Source organism: Oncorhynchus clarkii, chromosome 17, assembly GCF_045791955.1.
Source record: "Oncorhynchus clarkii lewisi isolate Uvic-CL-2024 chromosome 17, UVic_Ocla_1.0, whole genome shotgun sequence".
Taxonomy (NCBI): Eukaryota; Metazoa; Chordata; class Actinopteri; order Salmoniformes; family Salmonidae; genus Oncorhynchus; species Oncorhynchus clarkii.
In genome coordinates this window covers 45,705,172-45,722,491 of record NC_092163.1, presented here as the reverse complement: position 1 = coordinate 45,722,491, position 17,320 = coordinate 45,705,172, and the positions used below count along the sequence as shown (strand labels likewise).

Here is a 17,320-nt window from a genome sequence, read left to right as displayed (position 1 = left end):
GAATACATACACACATATCAAAGTAATTGGATATTTTAACTATGCCAAGTGATTGTAAACTATTGTTTCTCAGTAACAGTAGGCCTAACACGGTCAATCGTTTCCGCAGCAACCCCTGGTGCGCCTGAGAGGCGGGGCCAACATAGGGGAAGGGCGAGTGGAAGTGCTGAAAAATGGTGAATGGGGCACCGTCTGCGATGACAGCTGGAACCTGGAGGCAGCCACCGTGGTGTGTCGAGAACTGGGCTTCGGTAGTGCCAAGGAGGCCCTCGCTGGAGGCAAACTGGGACAAGGTAGGTCTCCACTCTCTCTCTCTCTCCCATTCAAGTACATGAATCTGCTGTAATGGAATATGCAAGCGCTTATCCATAGTGATCCAAGTCTCAGACCAACCACCTCTGCCATCCACTATTCAGACGCTGTATAACCACACAGTAACAGAGGATGGTGTCTTTTCTGTTTTCTTGACCTGCTGTCAGTCTGTGTCTCGGACCACCTTGGCTCTAGTTACAGAGCAAACACTGCCAGAGAAATGTTCCTGTCCTGTCATATGCTGGAGACAGACACAGCAGGAAGGGAGTGATCACACATTATATTGTGGAAAATCCATTTTTATTCACATGAATTATTTTGACTTGACAAAGTTTTAAAAAGAGAGAGGAGGAACAATTTAATGTTCCCAAGTGCCCCACTTGAATGGGTCAGAGTTGGCTTAAAATTGGCAGGAGAGTTCATATCCACTCTCAGTGGGATTTCTACTCCTGTTAGGCATTATTGCTATTCAATTAAACATAGTGGGCCGGTTTCCCAGACACAGATTTAGCCTAGTCCTGAACTAAAAAGCTTTTTCATTGGAGGACTCTCCGTTGAGAATGCTTTTTAGTCCTGAACTACGTTAAATCTGTGTCTGGGAAACCAGTCCAGTGTCTGTGTCCTGGATTATTGAAAGCATAGAGATACATATTTAATTCTGTGATTGAGAGTGGGGTGGATCTGACTCCCAGTGTGTCTTCTCTCCTTTGTAGGAATGGGCCCGGTCCATATGAATGAGGTGAAGTGTTCTGGCTTTGAGAAATCCCTCACTGAGTGTTACTTCAATAGAGATGCCCTGGGCTGCAGTCACGAGGAGGACGCTGCAGTTCGATGTAATGTTCCTGCCATGGGCTTCCAGAACAGAGTGAGTAGACCTAGCACATGCAGCACGCATGTTGCTGCAAACAGTGCATTTGGAAAGTATTCATACCCCTTGACTTTTTCCACATTTTGTTATGTTACAGCCTTATTCTAAAATGGATTCAAGTAATGTTTTCCCTCATAAATCTACATACAATACCCCACAATGACAAAGTGAAAACAGGTTTTTAGAAATGTTAACAAATTTATAAAGTAAAAAAAATGGAAATACCTTATTTACAAGTATTCAGACCCTTTGCTATGAGACTCGGAAATTGAGCTCAGGTGCATCCTGTTTCCATTGATCATCCTTGAGATGTTTCTAAAACGTGATTGGAGTCCACCTGTGTTAAAGTCAATTGATTGGACATGATTTGGAAAGGCCCACACCTGTCTATTTAAGGTCCCACAGTTGACAGTGCATGTCAGAGAAAAAAACCTAGCTATGAGGTCGAAGGAATTGTCCGTAGAGCTTTGAGACAGAATTGTGTCGAGGCACAGATCTGGGGAAGGGTACCAAAAAATATCTGCAGCATTGAAGGTCCACAATAACACAGTGGCCTCTATCATTCTTAAATTGAAGAAGTGTAGAACCACCAAGAATCTCCCTAGAGCTGGCCGCCCGGCCAAACTGAGCAATCGGGGTGAAGGGCCTTGGTCAGGGAGGTCACCAAGAAACCGATGGTCACTCTGACAGAGCTCCAGAGTATCTCTGTGGAAATGAGAGAACCTTCCAGAAGGACAACCATCTCTGCAGCACTCCACCAATCAGGCCTTTATGGTAAAGTGGCCAGATGGAAACATGACAGGCTGCTTGGAGTTTGCCAAAAGGCACCTAAAGGACTCTCAGACCATGAGAAACAAGATTCTCTAGTCTGATGAAACCAAGATTGAACTCTTTGGCCTGAATACCAAGCGTCACGCCTGAAGGAAACCAGGCACTGCTCATCACCTGGCCAATAACATCCCTGCGGTGAAGCATGGTGGTGGTAGCATCATGCTGTTGGGTTTGTTTTTCAGCGACAGGGCCTGGAAGACTAGTCAGGATTGAGGGAAAGATGAACGGAGCAAAGTACAAAGAGATCCTTGATGAAAACCTGCCCAAGAGCTCTCAGAGCATCAGACTGGGTGAAGATTCACCTTCCAACAGGACAATGACCCATAGCACACAGCCAAGACAAAAGTGGCTTCGGGACAAGTCTCTGAATGTCCTTGAGTGGCCCAGCCAGAACCCGAATCAACAGCTCTCTCTCTAGCTGTGCAGCGACGCTTCCCATCCAACCTGACAGTGCTTGAGAGGATCTGCAGAGAAGAATGGGGGAAAGTTCCCAAATACAGGTGTGCCAAGCTTGTAGCGTCATATCCAAGAAGACTCAAGGCTGTAATTGCTGCAAAGGTGCTTCAACAAAATACTGAGTAATGGGTCTGAATACTTATGTAAATGTGATATTTACTTATTTTTTATACTTTTGCAAACATTTCAAAAAACCTGTTTTTGGTTTGTCATTATGGGTATTGTGTGTAGATGGATTAGAGAAAAAAACAATTGAATCATTTTAACAATTGAATCAATTTTAGAACAAGGCTGTAACGTAACAAAATGTGGAAAAACTGAAGTGGTCAGAATACTTTCCGAATGCACTGTATGGGTTTTACACAATGATTTATATAAACCCTGGATTACTGATGCTATGTATTGACCGTTGAGAGGCTTTGAAGCCACCGGTAGGCATAGCCAGGGGAAGTAGGGGTGCTGATCATCCGTGGATTTGCACATTTCTTTTGTTATTCTGATTCCGCTACTAACACCAACCACACATTTTTGCCAAACATTTTCATAGTATAAGAAATATTTGATGTTTTATTGCCTCTCGAAATACTTTAGGTAAAGCCTAAAGATAGGATTTCTGGCAAATATTTGAGTTTTCCATGAAGAACAGAATACTTAAACACATATGTAAGGGAATATACTACCTCTTTGAATCAAGTGGATTTTTGGCCTCATAATAAACAGATCATCTGTGGCCTAGCGGGTGATCTAGCAGTCTAAGTCGCTGACCCAGAACACATACTGCTGCAGCATGGGTTCGAATTGGACCCACTGCTATTTCAGCACACTTTCTCCTCCTGTCTTCCCTCTCCATCTCTACCCTGTCCAATAAACACCAAATATATGAGCAGAATGGGACTGCCTTTATAAACATATAATCTCTGGTTGCAGCTGCGTCTGAGCGGTGGGCGGAACCCATTTGAAGGGCGTGTGGAGGTGCTGGCGGAGAAGAACGGCTCGTTGGTGTGGGGTACGGTGTGCAGTGACAGCTGGGGTACCATAGAGGCTACAGTCGTGTGCAGACAGCTGGGTCTCGGTTTTGCCAACAACGCCTTCCAGGTGAGTTTATACACAACAAAATATCATCACATTGGCTGGTCAGCCAGACAATCAAGAGCCTAATATTCTTTGACAAAGGGTAAATATGCTTCTGTGTAAGTATCAACAACATGTAATAATATTAAAAGGGTCAATTATACATTTTGTTGGGAAATAGTCTTCATAATACTTCATAAAAGTACATCATCAAGTGGGCCTCAGTTATATATATGCCACCAGCAAACCCCATATATCCATATGGCTCTTATATACGTCATTTAGCTGTAAACAGCTGGAGATGTTCACTGAAGGAAAGTAAAAGGGTCTCTGACCTTAGAGTTTAGTCTCCACACTGACCTTACAGCTTAGTCTCCACACTGACCTTAGAGCTTATAGTCTCCACACTGACCTTACAGCTTAGTCTCCACACTGACCTTAGGGCTTATAGTCTCCACACTGACCTTAGGGCTTAGTCTCCACACTGACCTTACAGCTTAGTCTCCACACTGACCTTACAGCTTAGTCTCCACACTGACCTTATAGCTTATAGTCTCCACACTGACCTTACAGCTTATAGTCTCCACACTGACCTTAGAGCTTATAGTCTCCACACTGACCTTAGAGCTTATAGTCTCCACACTGACCTTAGAGCTTATAGTCTCCACACTGACCTTACAGCTTATAGTCTCCACACTGACCTTAGGGCTTATAGTCTCCACACTGACCTCAGGGCTCATAGTCTCCACACTGACCTCAGAGCTTATAGTCTCCACACTGACCTTAGAGCTTATAGTCTCCACACTGACTTTACAGCTTATAGTCTCCACACTGACCTTAGAGCTTATAGTCTCCACACTGACTTTAGAGCTTATAGTCTATACACTGACATTACAGCTTATAGTCTCCACACTGACTTAACACTTATAGTCTCCACACTGACTTAACACTTATAGTCTCCACACTGACCTTACAGCTTATAGTCTCCACACTGACCTTACAGCTTATAGTCTCCACACTGACCTTACAGCTTATAGTCTCCACACTGACCTTACAGCTTAGTCTCCACACTGACCTTACAGCTTATAGTCTCCACACTGACCTTAGAGCTTATAGTCTCCACACTGACTTTAGAGCTTATAGTCTCCACACTGACTTAACACTTATAGTCTCCACACTGACCTTACAGCTTAGTCTCCACACTGACCTTACAGCTTAGTCTCCACACTGACCTTAGAGCTTATAGTCTCCACACTGACTTAACACTTATAGTCTCCACACTGACTTAACACTTATAGTCTCCACACTGACCTTACAGCTTATAGTCTCCACACTGACCTTACAGCTTATAGTCTCCACACTGACTTAACACTTATAGTCTCCACACTGACTTAACACTTATAGTCTCCACACTGACTTAACACTTATAGTCTCCACACTGACTTAACACTTATAGTCTCCACACTGACCTTACAGCTTATAGTCTCCACACTGACCTTACAGCTTATAGTCTCCACACTGACTTTACAGCTTATAGTCTCCACACTAACTGAGGTGATGGAGTGAGGAAAGGCTACAGGCTAGATTTGATGGTGGGGAGTTCATTCCTGCTCTTTGAAGTTTAATTGGCCTACAACCATCAGCAAACTGTATGTAGGGTAGGTACGCTTATCTGCTGATTAGTGCTGCTATTTTGATTATTTGTTGTATTTAAAGGGTGATTCAAGAGCTGTCTTTAGTCCCACAGTGTGATACACCTCTCTAAGGAAAGCACCTCGATACACGCCGAAAGGAAAGCACTATCTGCGTTCTTTATACATTTTTTCTTGCGGTTCTACAGTTTGAGAGACTTTCTCTAATTTGCAGTGTACTAACAACTGCTGATGCCACTGGCAGTGGTGATATACGTCTGGAAAGTATTTATGAATCATGGAAGAACTGGGTTGATGGGTGGGAGAGTTTAATGACTGGAAATTGGACTGGGCTGATAGAACTCTTTTGCACAGTAATTGTGTGATTTTGATGATTGTGTACTAATGCCCCTTTTAATGGCAGTTTACATGAAAATGTCATTATGTGTTTGGGGATCCTTTAAATGTATTTGGACCTAGCATACACACCCATATGCATGCACAGACAGACAGACAGACAGACAGAGAGACAGACACTGAAACTGGAGCAGCAGCACAACCAGGTCGACTGGGGACAGCAAGGAGTCATCAGGCCAGGCACTCCCGAGGCATGGTCCTAGGGCTCAGGTCCGAGAAAAGAGAGAAAGAGAATTAGAGGGAGCAGACTTAAATTCACACAGGACACCGGATAAGACAGGAGAAATACTCCAGATATAACAGACTGGCCCTAGCCCCCCCGACACATAAACTATTGCAACATAAATACTGTAGGCTGAGACAGGAGAGGTTGTGAGACACTGTGGCCCCTTCCAACAATACCCCCGGACAGGCCCAACCAGGCAGGATATAACCCCACCCACTTTGCCAAAGCACAGCCCCCACACCACTAGAGGGATATCGTTAAACCACCAACTTACTACCCTGAGACAAGGCAGAGTATAGCCCACTAAGATCTCCCCCACGGCTCGAACCCGAGGGGGGCGCCAACCCGGACAGGAAGATCACGTCAGTGACTCAACCCACTCTATGGTTGCGTCCTAATGGTACCAGATTCCCTATATAGTGACTGGTCAAAAGCAGGAGAATAGGGTTCCATTAGTAACACAGACTAAGTGTTTCTGCAGGCAGAGGGACAGATGGAACATATGATACCAAAGTCTAAAACTCTGTTCCGTAGATCTCCCTAGCCCCCCTCCTTCCCTCCAACCCACCCATACTTACTCCTTCCGTGGGAGACCCTGGAAATAATGAGTTTTACAGGAGTATTCCCTTGGCTTTGGGCGTTGTCAGAGACATACAGATGATACTATAAAGAGGCTGAATCAGATCCATGAGGACAGATGTAATACATTATCTCTCTCTCTCGACATAGCAACATTTGACTTCAGACGGAGAGACTTTGTTTGCTTAAGGATCTTGCTACTTGCTTTATAAAGTCTCATCAGATACATGAAGTCTAGTAAACATCCTCCAAGGAAAGAGTGGCCTAACCAATATACATCTATGTCTATCTTGTGAAGGGGTTTTGGACAATCACAATCAACTACATCTAGGCAGATGTTCCCGTATCGCAACAACAGCTGTGCAGTCTCATGACTTGCAAGAATGGAAATGTAGATAGGGAAACCTCTTGTGGTAGGATGATGAAATGACAGTTTTCCATTTTGAGTTGGAAGAATTGAAGCTCGGCCTATGTTTGATCGGTTTGTCTGTGTTATTTCTCACTACCAGGAGACGTGGTACTGGCCAGGAGACGTGAGTGCTGATGACGTGGTGATGAGCGGGGTCAGGTGCTCGGGGACAGAGATGACTCTGGCCCAGTGCCTCCATCATGGGAAACACCTCGACTGCCCCCGAGGGGGAGGACGCTTCGCTGCTGGAGTCTCCTGCTCCGAGAGTAAGTCACTTACAGTAGCAGGGTCGCATTCATTATGGCACACGGTTGCAAAACATAAAAAAATAAATAATAATGTTGTTTTTGAACAAGTCCATGTTACCTCCAAAAAGTGTTGGGCGGCCATTTTGCTGTTGTTTGAATCCTTGATTGGGTCTCTATTCAAAGTGCAGCCTCTGATCTCCATATTAACAACAACCTATCCTCTGCCTCGGCATACAGCGGCCCCAGACTTGGTTCTAAACGCCCAGGTGGTGGAACACACCACGTACCTGGAGGACCGGCCCATGTACATACTGCAGTGTGCCAACGAGGAGCACTGTCTGTCCAGCAGCGCCGCCGCCGCCACATCGTCCTCCTACCGTCGCCTGCTGCGCTTCTCCTCCCAGATACACAACAACGGACTGACAGACTTTCGCCCCAGGGCCGCACACAACTCCTGGATCTGGCACGAGTGCCACAGGTATAGAAACATGGCGTCGGACGGGAGGATGAATTCCTGGGTCCTTCAGTTTTAGTCATTGAGTTAAGTAGTGGAAGGTATGATGAAGGAGGGGTTGGACAATGGCATGCAAGCGAGCACCGTTGTGTTACGTGAGTTGAGAACAATCACTGTGCTGTGATAAAAGTCCTCTGGAGAGGGTGGTCATTGTCGCAGTCTTGTGAGATCATAGATTTGTGGTCTGATTTGTAGTCATGTGGAGGCAGTGCCTGCTGTGGGTGTGCAGGCTGGTTATGATGATGGACTGTCTCCGTCTCCCTGTCCAGGCACTACCACAGCATGGAGGTGTTCACCCACTATGACCTACTGAGCCTCAACGGCACCAAGGTGGCAGAGGGACACAAGGCCAGCTTCTGTCTGGAGGACACCCAATGTGAAGAGGGTAAAGAGGATTTAATGTGAAAAACAAATGATGAAAATGATCACAACAAACCTTGTCTATGTTCCTGATTCTGTACTTTAGCACTGTTGTCTCTCTGGCCGGCCAGGTATCGAGAAGAGGTACGAATGTGCTAACTTCGGGCAGCAGGGCATCACTGTTGGGTGCTGGGATACGTACAGACACGACATTGACTGTCAGTGGATAGACGTGACAGACGTTGTGCCAGGAGACTACATCTTCCAGGTGAGAATCGTATTTAATTTGTCTTATTTCAAAACATTATTTTCTTCTTCCATCATTTAAAATAACAATTATGTTAGGATAGGCATGCAAATCTCTACATCCAAATATGATATGGGAGCAAGGTCCTTGTATAACATGTTATATAATCTTATACTCTGATCAAAAATATAAACGCAACATGTAAAGTGTTGGTCCCATGTTTCATGAGCTGAAATAAAATACCCTATAAATGTTCCAGATGCACTAAAAGCGTATTTCTCTCAAATTTAGTGCACAAATGTGTTTACATGCCTGTTGGTGAGCATTTCTCCTTTGCCAAGATAATCCATCCACCTGACAGGTTTGATATATCAAGAAGCTGATTAAACAGCATGATCATTACACAGGTGCACCTTGCCTTGCAATGGGTGGGGTTGGCAGGGTAGCCTAGTGGCTAGGGCGTTGGACTAGTAACCGGAAGGTTGCAAGTTCAAATCCCTAAGCTGACAAGATACAAATCTGTCGTTCTGCCCCTGAACAGGCAGTTAACCCACTGTTCCTAGGCCGTCATTGAAAATAAGAATTTGTTCTTAACTGACTTGCCTAGTTAAATAAAGGTAAAAAATGGGGACAATAAAAGGCCACTAAAATGTGCAGTTTTGTCACACAAGGCCACAGAAGTTGAGGGAGTGTACAATTTGAATGCTGACTGCAGGAATGTCCACCAGAGCTGTTGCCAGAGAATTTAATGTTAATTTCTCTACAATAAGACCCCTTCAACGTCGTTTTAGAGAATTTGGCAGTACGTCCAACCGGCCTCACAACCGCAGACCACGTGTAACCACGCCAAGCAACAGGACCACACCCGGCTTCTTCACCTGCGGGATCGTCTGAGCCCAGCCACCTAAACAGCTGATGAAACTGTGGATTGGCACGCTGGAGAAGTGTGCTCTTCACGGATGAATCCCGGTTTAAACTGAGCAGCTTGCTGATGTCAATGTTGTGGACAGAGTGCCCCATAAGCTACGGCCAACGAACACAATTGCATTTTATCAATGGCAATTTGAATCCACAGAAATACTGTGACGAGATCCTGAGGCCCATTGTCGTGCCATTCATCAGCCACCATCACCTCATGTTTGAGCATGTTAATGCACAGCACCATGTGGCAAGGTTCCGTACAAAATTCCTGGAAGCTGAAAATGTCGCAGTTCTTACATGGCCTGCATACTTACCAGACATGTCACCCATTGAGCATGTTTGGAACACTCTGGATCGACGTGTACGACAGCGTGTTTCAGTTAGAAAACCAGATACGGACTAGTTTTCTAATCCACGCCCATACCCTTTATTTCTAAAAGGTATTTGTATTCCCAGTCATGTGAAACCCATAGATTAGGGCCTAATGAATTTATTTAAATTCTCAGTAAAATCTTTAAAATTGTTGCATGTTTGCGTTTATACTTTTTTTCAGTGTAATAAGCGTGGAGTTGTGACAGTTCTTCTTTCCACTTCTTATTCCATGGGGTTAACAGGAGTCGATTCATTTCAATGGAATCCACTTTTAGTCATTTTGCTGGACACTTTCCCAGCATTTTATAAATGTTAGAATTTCACTAATAGTTGCTGCCAACACAGATCGGTCTTTTGGTCATAGCAAGAGTATGTGGGTGCTCTGATAACATCATCAATACGTTGTTTCTCTCCCTAGGTTGTGATCAACCCAAACTTTGAGGTAGCAGAGTCCGACTACACCAACAACGTTATGAAGTGCAGGTGTCGATACGACGGCCACAGGATATGGATGTACAACTGTTATATAGGTGAGAGACCGGAGATTACTGGCTACAACATTATTGAATGTGATGGACACTTGTCTTGTTCAAAGCCATTTTGTCTATGGATGACCACATTCCAAAGAGGTTTAAATTCAAAGAAAACAAATGCGTGAAAAGGCAATTGCAAAATGTAAATAAATGTTTTAATAGTACGGCATCCCACGTCTCGGACACAGACTTTTCACCTTGACAACTCGGTTATTCGGACCAGCGACTTTCGATTACTGGCCCAACACTCTTAACCGCTAAGCTGCTTGCCTCCTCTAGTGTATTGCTCAACTTGAATGATTCAGATGTTTGTGTGTGGCCGTTTTTAGCATTGAAAAAAAATATATATACACCACTCTATTCTGTCTGGAATTGAATGTCTTTCGAGAAAATAACAGTGCTTATGAAAATACATTTCACCCCTCAACACGTTTTTTAGTTTATTTTTCTTCACAGTTAATTGAACATTTCACATGATGCATGCCTAATTTATACCCTAGACACGACGTACACAACGTAAGAGCGCAAAATGGCGATCCTGAAAAGTTGCGTCAAGTTACAAGTGAAGTCGCTGCAGTTTATCAAATTAAACTTTATTTACATAGATCTTTTTACAAAAAGTAAATTAAATCACCTACAGTGCCTTGCGAAAGTATTCGGCCCCCTTGAACTTTGCGACCTTGTGCCACATTTCAGGCTTCAAACATAAAGATATAAAACTGTATTTTTTTGTGAAGAATCAACAACAAGTGGGACACAATCATGAAGTGGAACGACATTTATTGGATATTTCAAACTTTTTTAACAAATCAAAAACTGAAAAATTGGGCGTGCAAAATTATTCAGCCCCCTTAAGTTAATACTTTGTAGCGCCACCTTTTGCTGCGATTACAGCTGTAAGTCGCTTGGGGTACGTCTCTATCAGTTTTGCACATCGAGAGACTGACATTTTTTCCCATTCCTCCTTGCAAAACAGCTCGAGCTCAGTGAGGTTGGATGGAGAGCATTTGTGAACAGCAGTTTTCAGTTCTTTCCACAGATTCTCGATTGGATTCAGGTCTGGACTTGGCCATTCTAACACCTGGATATGTTTATTTTTGAACCATTCCATTGTAGATTTTGCTTTATGTTTTGGATCATTGTCTTGTTGGAAGACAAATCTCCGTCCCAGTCTCAGGTCTTTTGCAGACTCCATCAGGTTTTCTTCCAGAATGGTCCTGTATTTGGCTCCATCCATCTTCCCATCAATTTTAACCATATTCCCTGTCCCTGCTGAAGAAAAGCAGGCCCAAACCATGATGCTGCCACCACTATGTTTGACAGTGGGGATGGTGTGTTCAGCTGTGTTGCTTTTACGCCAAACATAACGTTTTGCATTGTTGCCAAAAAGTTCAATTTTGGTTTCATCTGACCAGAGCACCTTCTTCCACATGTTTGGTGTGTCTCCCAGGTGGCTTGTGGCAAACTTTAAACAACACTTTTTATGGATATCTTTAAGAAATGGCTTTCTTCTTGCCACTCTTCCATAAAGGCCAGATTTGTGCAATATACGACTGATTGTTGTCCTATGGACAGAGTCTCCCACCTCAGCTGTAGATCTCTGCAGTTCATCCAGAGTGATCATGGGCCTCTTGGCTGCATCTCTGATCAGTCTTCTCCTTGTAGGAGCTGAAAATTCAGAGGGACGGCCAGGTCTTGGTAGATTTGCAGTGGTCTGATACTCCTTCCATTTCAATATTATCGCTTGCACAGTGCTCCTTGGGATGTTTAAAGCTTGGGAAATCTTTTTGTATCCAAATCCGGCTTTAAACTTCTTCACAACAGTATCTCGGACCTGCCTGGTGTGTTCCTTGTTCTTCATGATGCTCTCTGCGCTTTTAACGGACCTCTGAGACTATCACAGTGCAGGTGCATTTATACGGAGACTTGATTACACACAGGTAGATTGTATTTATCATCATTAGTCATTTAGGTCAACATTGGATCATTCAGAGATCCTCACTGAACTTCTGGAGATAGTTTGCTGCACTGAAAGTAAAGGGGCTGAATAATTTTGCACGCCCAATTTTTCAGTTTTGGATTTGTTAAAAAAGTTTGAAATATCCAATAAATGTCGTTCCACTTCATGATTGTGTCCCACTTGTTGTTGATTCTTCACAAAAAAATACAGTTTTATATCTTTATGTTTGAAGCCTGAAATGTGGAAAAAGGTCGCAAAGTTCAAGGGGGCCGAATACTTTCGCAAGGCACTGTATATATTTATCTGAAACCTACAACATAAATGATAGAGTTGCTTTGCTTTCCTAACAAAATTGTCCACATCCTGCCTTTTTATTCCCATCTCCAGACAGAAGATCTCTGTGTGTAAATTTAATGTCATCTTTACATTTGATTTAAGGTCACAGCACCTTTACATATTTTTGCTATGCAAGTTTGCAATTGGGGAGGGCGGGCTCGTGGTAATGGCTGGAGCGGAATAGTATCAACTACATCAAACACATGCTTTCCATGCGTATGATGCCATTTCATTTGCTCCGTTTCAACAATTATTATTTTTACAATTATTAACAATTATTGATAGGACCTATACAACAGTCTCCACTGATGAGTATTAACTCTTGAGTATTACCTTATCCATCTATATATGGACGCATTCAGAGTGTTACTGACATGTAAGTGGTTGGCATAGAACAAATTACTAAGTAAAACACATTAATAACTGTTGCCAAACCCCCTCCCTCCCAAAAAGGGGCCAATCCAAGCTTTACTGAGTTGGCCTGGTTATACATCCACTATAGTTGTTGGAACCATGCTAGAAAAGACCACATGAAAATAAAATATCCAAGCCAGCATAGTGTAGTTTAGGTTGGCCCTATACTGTAAATCAGGCACTCGAGTGCTACAGTGGCATTAACAATAGGAACTTGAAAACAGGAACAAGACATAGGATGGCACTGGTTTGACAGTTATTTATTAGCAAGGACATCAGTAGGTGTGTCGTCCAGTTGTAGCCTGGCATTCCTGTAAAAGATCATGAAAACTATCAGTTCAGTTAAAAGAGAAAGCTTGTGAAGACTTCAGTGATTGAAGTATTTCTACCATTGTAACTACAGTGCCTTGCGAAAGTAATCGGCCCCCTTGAACTTTGCGACCTTTTGCCACATTTCAGGCTTCAAACATAAAGATATAAAACTGTATTTTTTTGTGAAGAATCAACAACAAGTGGGACACAATCATGAAGTGGAACGACATTTATTGGATATTTCAAACTTTTTTAACAAATCAAAAACTGAAAAATTGGGCGTGCAAAATTATTCAGCCCCTTTACTTTCAGTGCAGCAAACTCTCTCCAGAAGTTCAGTGAGGATCTCTGAATGATCCAATGTTGACCTAAATGACTAATGATGATAAATACAATCCACCTGTGTGTAATCAAGTCTTCGTATAAATGCACCTGCACTGTGATAGTCTCAGAGGTCCGTTAAAAGCGCAGAGAGCATCAGGAAGAACAAGGAACACACCAGGCAGGTCCGAGATACTGTTATGAAGAAGTTTAAAGCCGGATTTGGATACAAAAAGATTTCCCAAGCTTTAAACATCCCAAGGAGCACTGTGCAAGCGATAATATTGAAATGGAAGGAGTATCAGACCACTGCAAATCTACCAAGACCTGGCCGTCCCTCTAAACTTTCAGCTCATACAAGGAGAAGACTGATCAGAGATGCAGCCAAGAGGCCCATGATCACTCTGGATGAACTGCAGAGATCTACAGCTGAGGTGGGAGACCCTGTCCATAGGACAACAATCAGTCGTATATTGCACAAATCTGGCCTTTATGGAAGAGTGGCAAGAAGAAAGCCATTTCTTAAAGATATCCATAAAAAGTGTTGTTTAAAGTTTGCCACAAGCCACCTGGGAGACACACCAAACATGTGGAAGAAGGTGCTCTGGTCAGATGAAACCAAAATTGAACTTTTTGGCAACAATGCAAAACGTTATGTTTGGCGTAAAAGCAACACAGCTCATCACCCTGAACACACCATCCCCACTGTCAAACATGGTGGTGGCAGCATCATGGTTTGGGCCTGCTTTTCTTCAGCAGGGACAGGGAAGATGGTTAAAATTGATGGGAAGATGGATGGAGCCAAATACAGGACCATTCTGGAAGAAAACCTGATGGAGTCTGCAAAAGACCTGAGACTGGGACGGAGATTTGTCTTCCAACAAGACAATGATCCAAAACATAAAGCAAAATCTACAATGGAATGGTTCAAAAATAAACATATCCAGGTGTTAGAATGGTCAAGTCAAAGTCCAGACCTGAATTCAATCGAGAATCTGTGGAAAGAACTGAAAACTGCTGTTCACAAATGCTCTCCATCCAACCTCACTGAGCTCGAACTGTTTTGCAAGGAGGAATGAGAAAAGATTTCAGTCTCTCGATGTGCAAAACTGATAGAGACATGCCCCAAGCAACTTACAGCTGTAATCGCAGCAAAAGGTGGCGCTACAAAGTATTAACTTAAGGGGGCTGAATAATTTTGCACGCCCAATTTTTCAGTTTTTGATTTGTTAAAAAAGTTTGAAATATCCAATAAATGTCGTTCCACTTCATGATTGTGTCCCACTTGTTGTTGATTCTTCACAAAAAAAATACAGTTTTATATCTTTATGTTTGAAGCCTGAAATGTGGCAAAAGGTCGCAAAGTTCAAGGGGGCCGAATACTTTCGCAAGGCACTGTATATAGATTCATTTATATTGACAACCAGTGTACCCTGTGCTTTTCAAACTGTGCCCACGATTGAACGAGTGCAGTTCCTCATGTGTCCCGTTTGTCTCTCCTCTTCAGGTGGCTCAGTGAGCTCCGAGTCAGAGGAATCCTCTTTCAGTGGCCTCATGAATAACCAGCTGGGACACAGGTAGTGTGGACGGACTCAATGGAAAGACCAGGAGGAACATTTTATTTTGCGAAACTGATGAATGACCGGCAAGACTGTTGTGAAATGACCAACCGCTAGAGGGAGCGCTGTGCCGTCTGTTTCCTCCCTAACGGTGCTGGATGAAAATTGAAAAGCAAAGCTCACCTCAGTGCCAACGTTTTATATAAGGACGTTGCAGACGAAAAAAACCCTGTTTTAAAGATCCAGCTTGAAGAAGCAACTCTGTCTTTACTGTTCTCACAAATTTCTGTCACATGTACAGCAGAGTGCTGGTGCTATCAAATCAGAGCTATTTAGTTACCTGTACCCAATCTTTGTGGTCCACCGTAAGGAAAGAAAGTGATATTTTGAGACACCTGCTGCACTTTGAGACAGTGTCCTGTATTGTTTATTTAATTGTTTTTAGGACAGTGTGTTGAGCAGGCAATTAACTATGCACCTATGAACACCAGCGTAACGCTGCTTCTCTGGACCCCCCCCTCCCCCTGTCCCCAGAGTAGTGCTGAGCGATTAACTGAAATGTGTTATTTTTCAGTTTTTAAACAACAACAACTGACGTTGAATCAATTATTTGTATTTCATTTAGTTCCGTTATTTTTCCTGTAAGCTCAATGCACACAGTTTCTCTAAAGATAAATCAGATCCGTTCTGTGTTTCTGTTATGACTGCTACACAAGAGAGAAGAATGCGCGATCATTAAGGGATATAGAGAGCAGCTGTTGTTCCGTGAGGTAAACACATGATCTAAGTGGTTGATAGTTGGTATTCAGCCGTCATAAAAGTGTGCCTCATTTCATTTGAAGAACTGCAAAATAGTGATTTCTTTTCATACAGCATTAGGCAGCAGCTCTTTAGAGATGAGATGACTTGGAATTAAATAATATATTCATAAAAATAAAAAATAAATGTAATATACACCACAACTGAAATATTTTATTAAAGTAATGTGAATAAATGATGGTTAGTAATTGATAAGCAGTAATGGGCAGTCTACCATCATGGGACTTTTATTCATTGTTTTATTCTGTGTAACAGCATTCAACCCACAATGCATATTGCATTGAATGTTTTAAAAAAATTAGCAAAACTGTGATATTTTTTAAATAAAATAACCGAAACCAAACAGACCTCCAAAATCACTAATCGCTCAGCACTATCCCAGAGCTTCCTATACAGTTAGTCTCTTTCCTTAAAGTGTTGAGGCCGGCAATTAAGGAGAATGAGAGGCTCAATTAAAGATGTGCTTCAAATACAGCAGTTCTATAACAACTTTCTTCTGCCCAGTTTCCCCTGATGTCGCTACGACAATCAAGATCTCTTTTTACCATCCCTGTAACTGTCGCTTCTGCGGAGATTGTTTTCTAAACTAAAACTCATAGAACTACCTAAGAAGCATTAGACTTGTTGGAGGGTTACTGTCAAAACTATTTATTCAATAAATAAATAAATAGACATGGATGACAGACACATGGGCCACCAGTGCACGTGCCTATGAAGTGGGGGTGGGGAAAGTAGCGGAATAGTCTTACATCCACAGAGAATATTATTTGCAAGTCTGTGGCGTGATAATGTGGTAGAAGCCATTGTGAATATAAAATAAGGAAGAACTGATTGTTTTCTTGCTGTGCGGTAATCACTAAGGATAATGCAGTATTATTACAACCATACAGCTACCACTAAGGAGAAACTTTTCCCCCCTCTCATCAAACCTGCATTTTTACGTCTCTAAAGAGGCAATGAGCATTTAAGGCAGAATCCCCAAGTTAAAATGTACACAAACTTCTGTCCAAATCGGCGACAAACAGCATGATTTTTAGGTGAGAGGGAGTTAGTTATTCATGTCATTTGTGTTGGGATTCTGCCTCAAGTTAACAGTGTATCTTGCATCACCTAATATCAACTCTGGCAATATATTTAAATACCTTTCATCTTAGGATTCTAAGATACATATACATTTTAGTCTTATCACCATATTCTGCTCAGCTTAGTTCATTTTTCAAACATCCATTAAATTAAATTATTACCGTCAGGGACTCTTATGTTTGTTTTCTCGATTGTGTACAAGTCACAAATGACATGTGAAAATGCATCTTTGCATTCTATTTTTGTGACACTGCAACTACAGGGCCCTTTATTTTACAAGGGTGCTCTTTACTAGATGGGTGATTATCCTATACTGTATACACCGTTGATTGTTTTAAAGCATTTTGTGCTTGCTTCATATTTTCTCTAATAAAAATAAACAAGCAAACCATGACATGTTCTTGATTTCCTAAACAGAGACTCAGCAATATGATGTGATGATGAGCAACAATGTGAACAAAATATCTTGCCGAGACCCGATAACGCAGTTTAGTCGTCCCGATTCTGTGGTTTACTTTGCA

General features: G+C 42.6%; 1 protein-coding gene across 1 annotated transcript in view; it reads left to right on the top strand.

The window, feature by feature from the left end:
• LOC139370927 (lysyl oxidase homolog 2A-like) overlaps positions 1-17,191 on the top strand; it is a 52,093-nt gene extending 34,902 nt beyond the window's left edge. Inside the window, exons 6-14 of the mRNA XM_071110816.1 lie at positions 110-293; positions 1,026-1,177; positions 3,395-3,562; positions 6,901-7,066; positions 7,286-7,526; positions 7,832-7,947; positions 8,054-8,190; positions 9,881-9,992; positions 14,846-17,191. Coding sequence (XP_070966917.1) covers positions 110-293; positions 1,026-1,177; positions 3,395-3,562; positions 6,901-7,066; positions 7,286-7,526; positions 7,832-7,947; positions 8,054-8,190; positions 9,881-9,992; positions 14,846-14,919 — 1,350 coding nt within the window. The 3' untranslated portion in view covers positions 14,920-17,191. The remainder of the gene's footprint in view (positions 1-109; positions 294-1,025; positions 1,178-3,394; positions 3,563-6,900; positions 7,067-7,285; positions 7,527-7,831; positions 7,948-8,053; positions 8,191-9,880; positions 9,993-14,845) is intronic.
• The last annotated feature ends 129 nt before the right edge of the window (positions 17,192-17,320 follow it).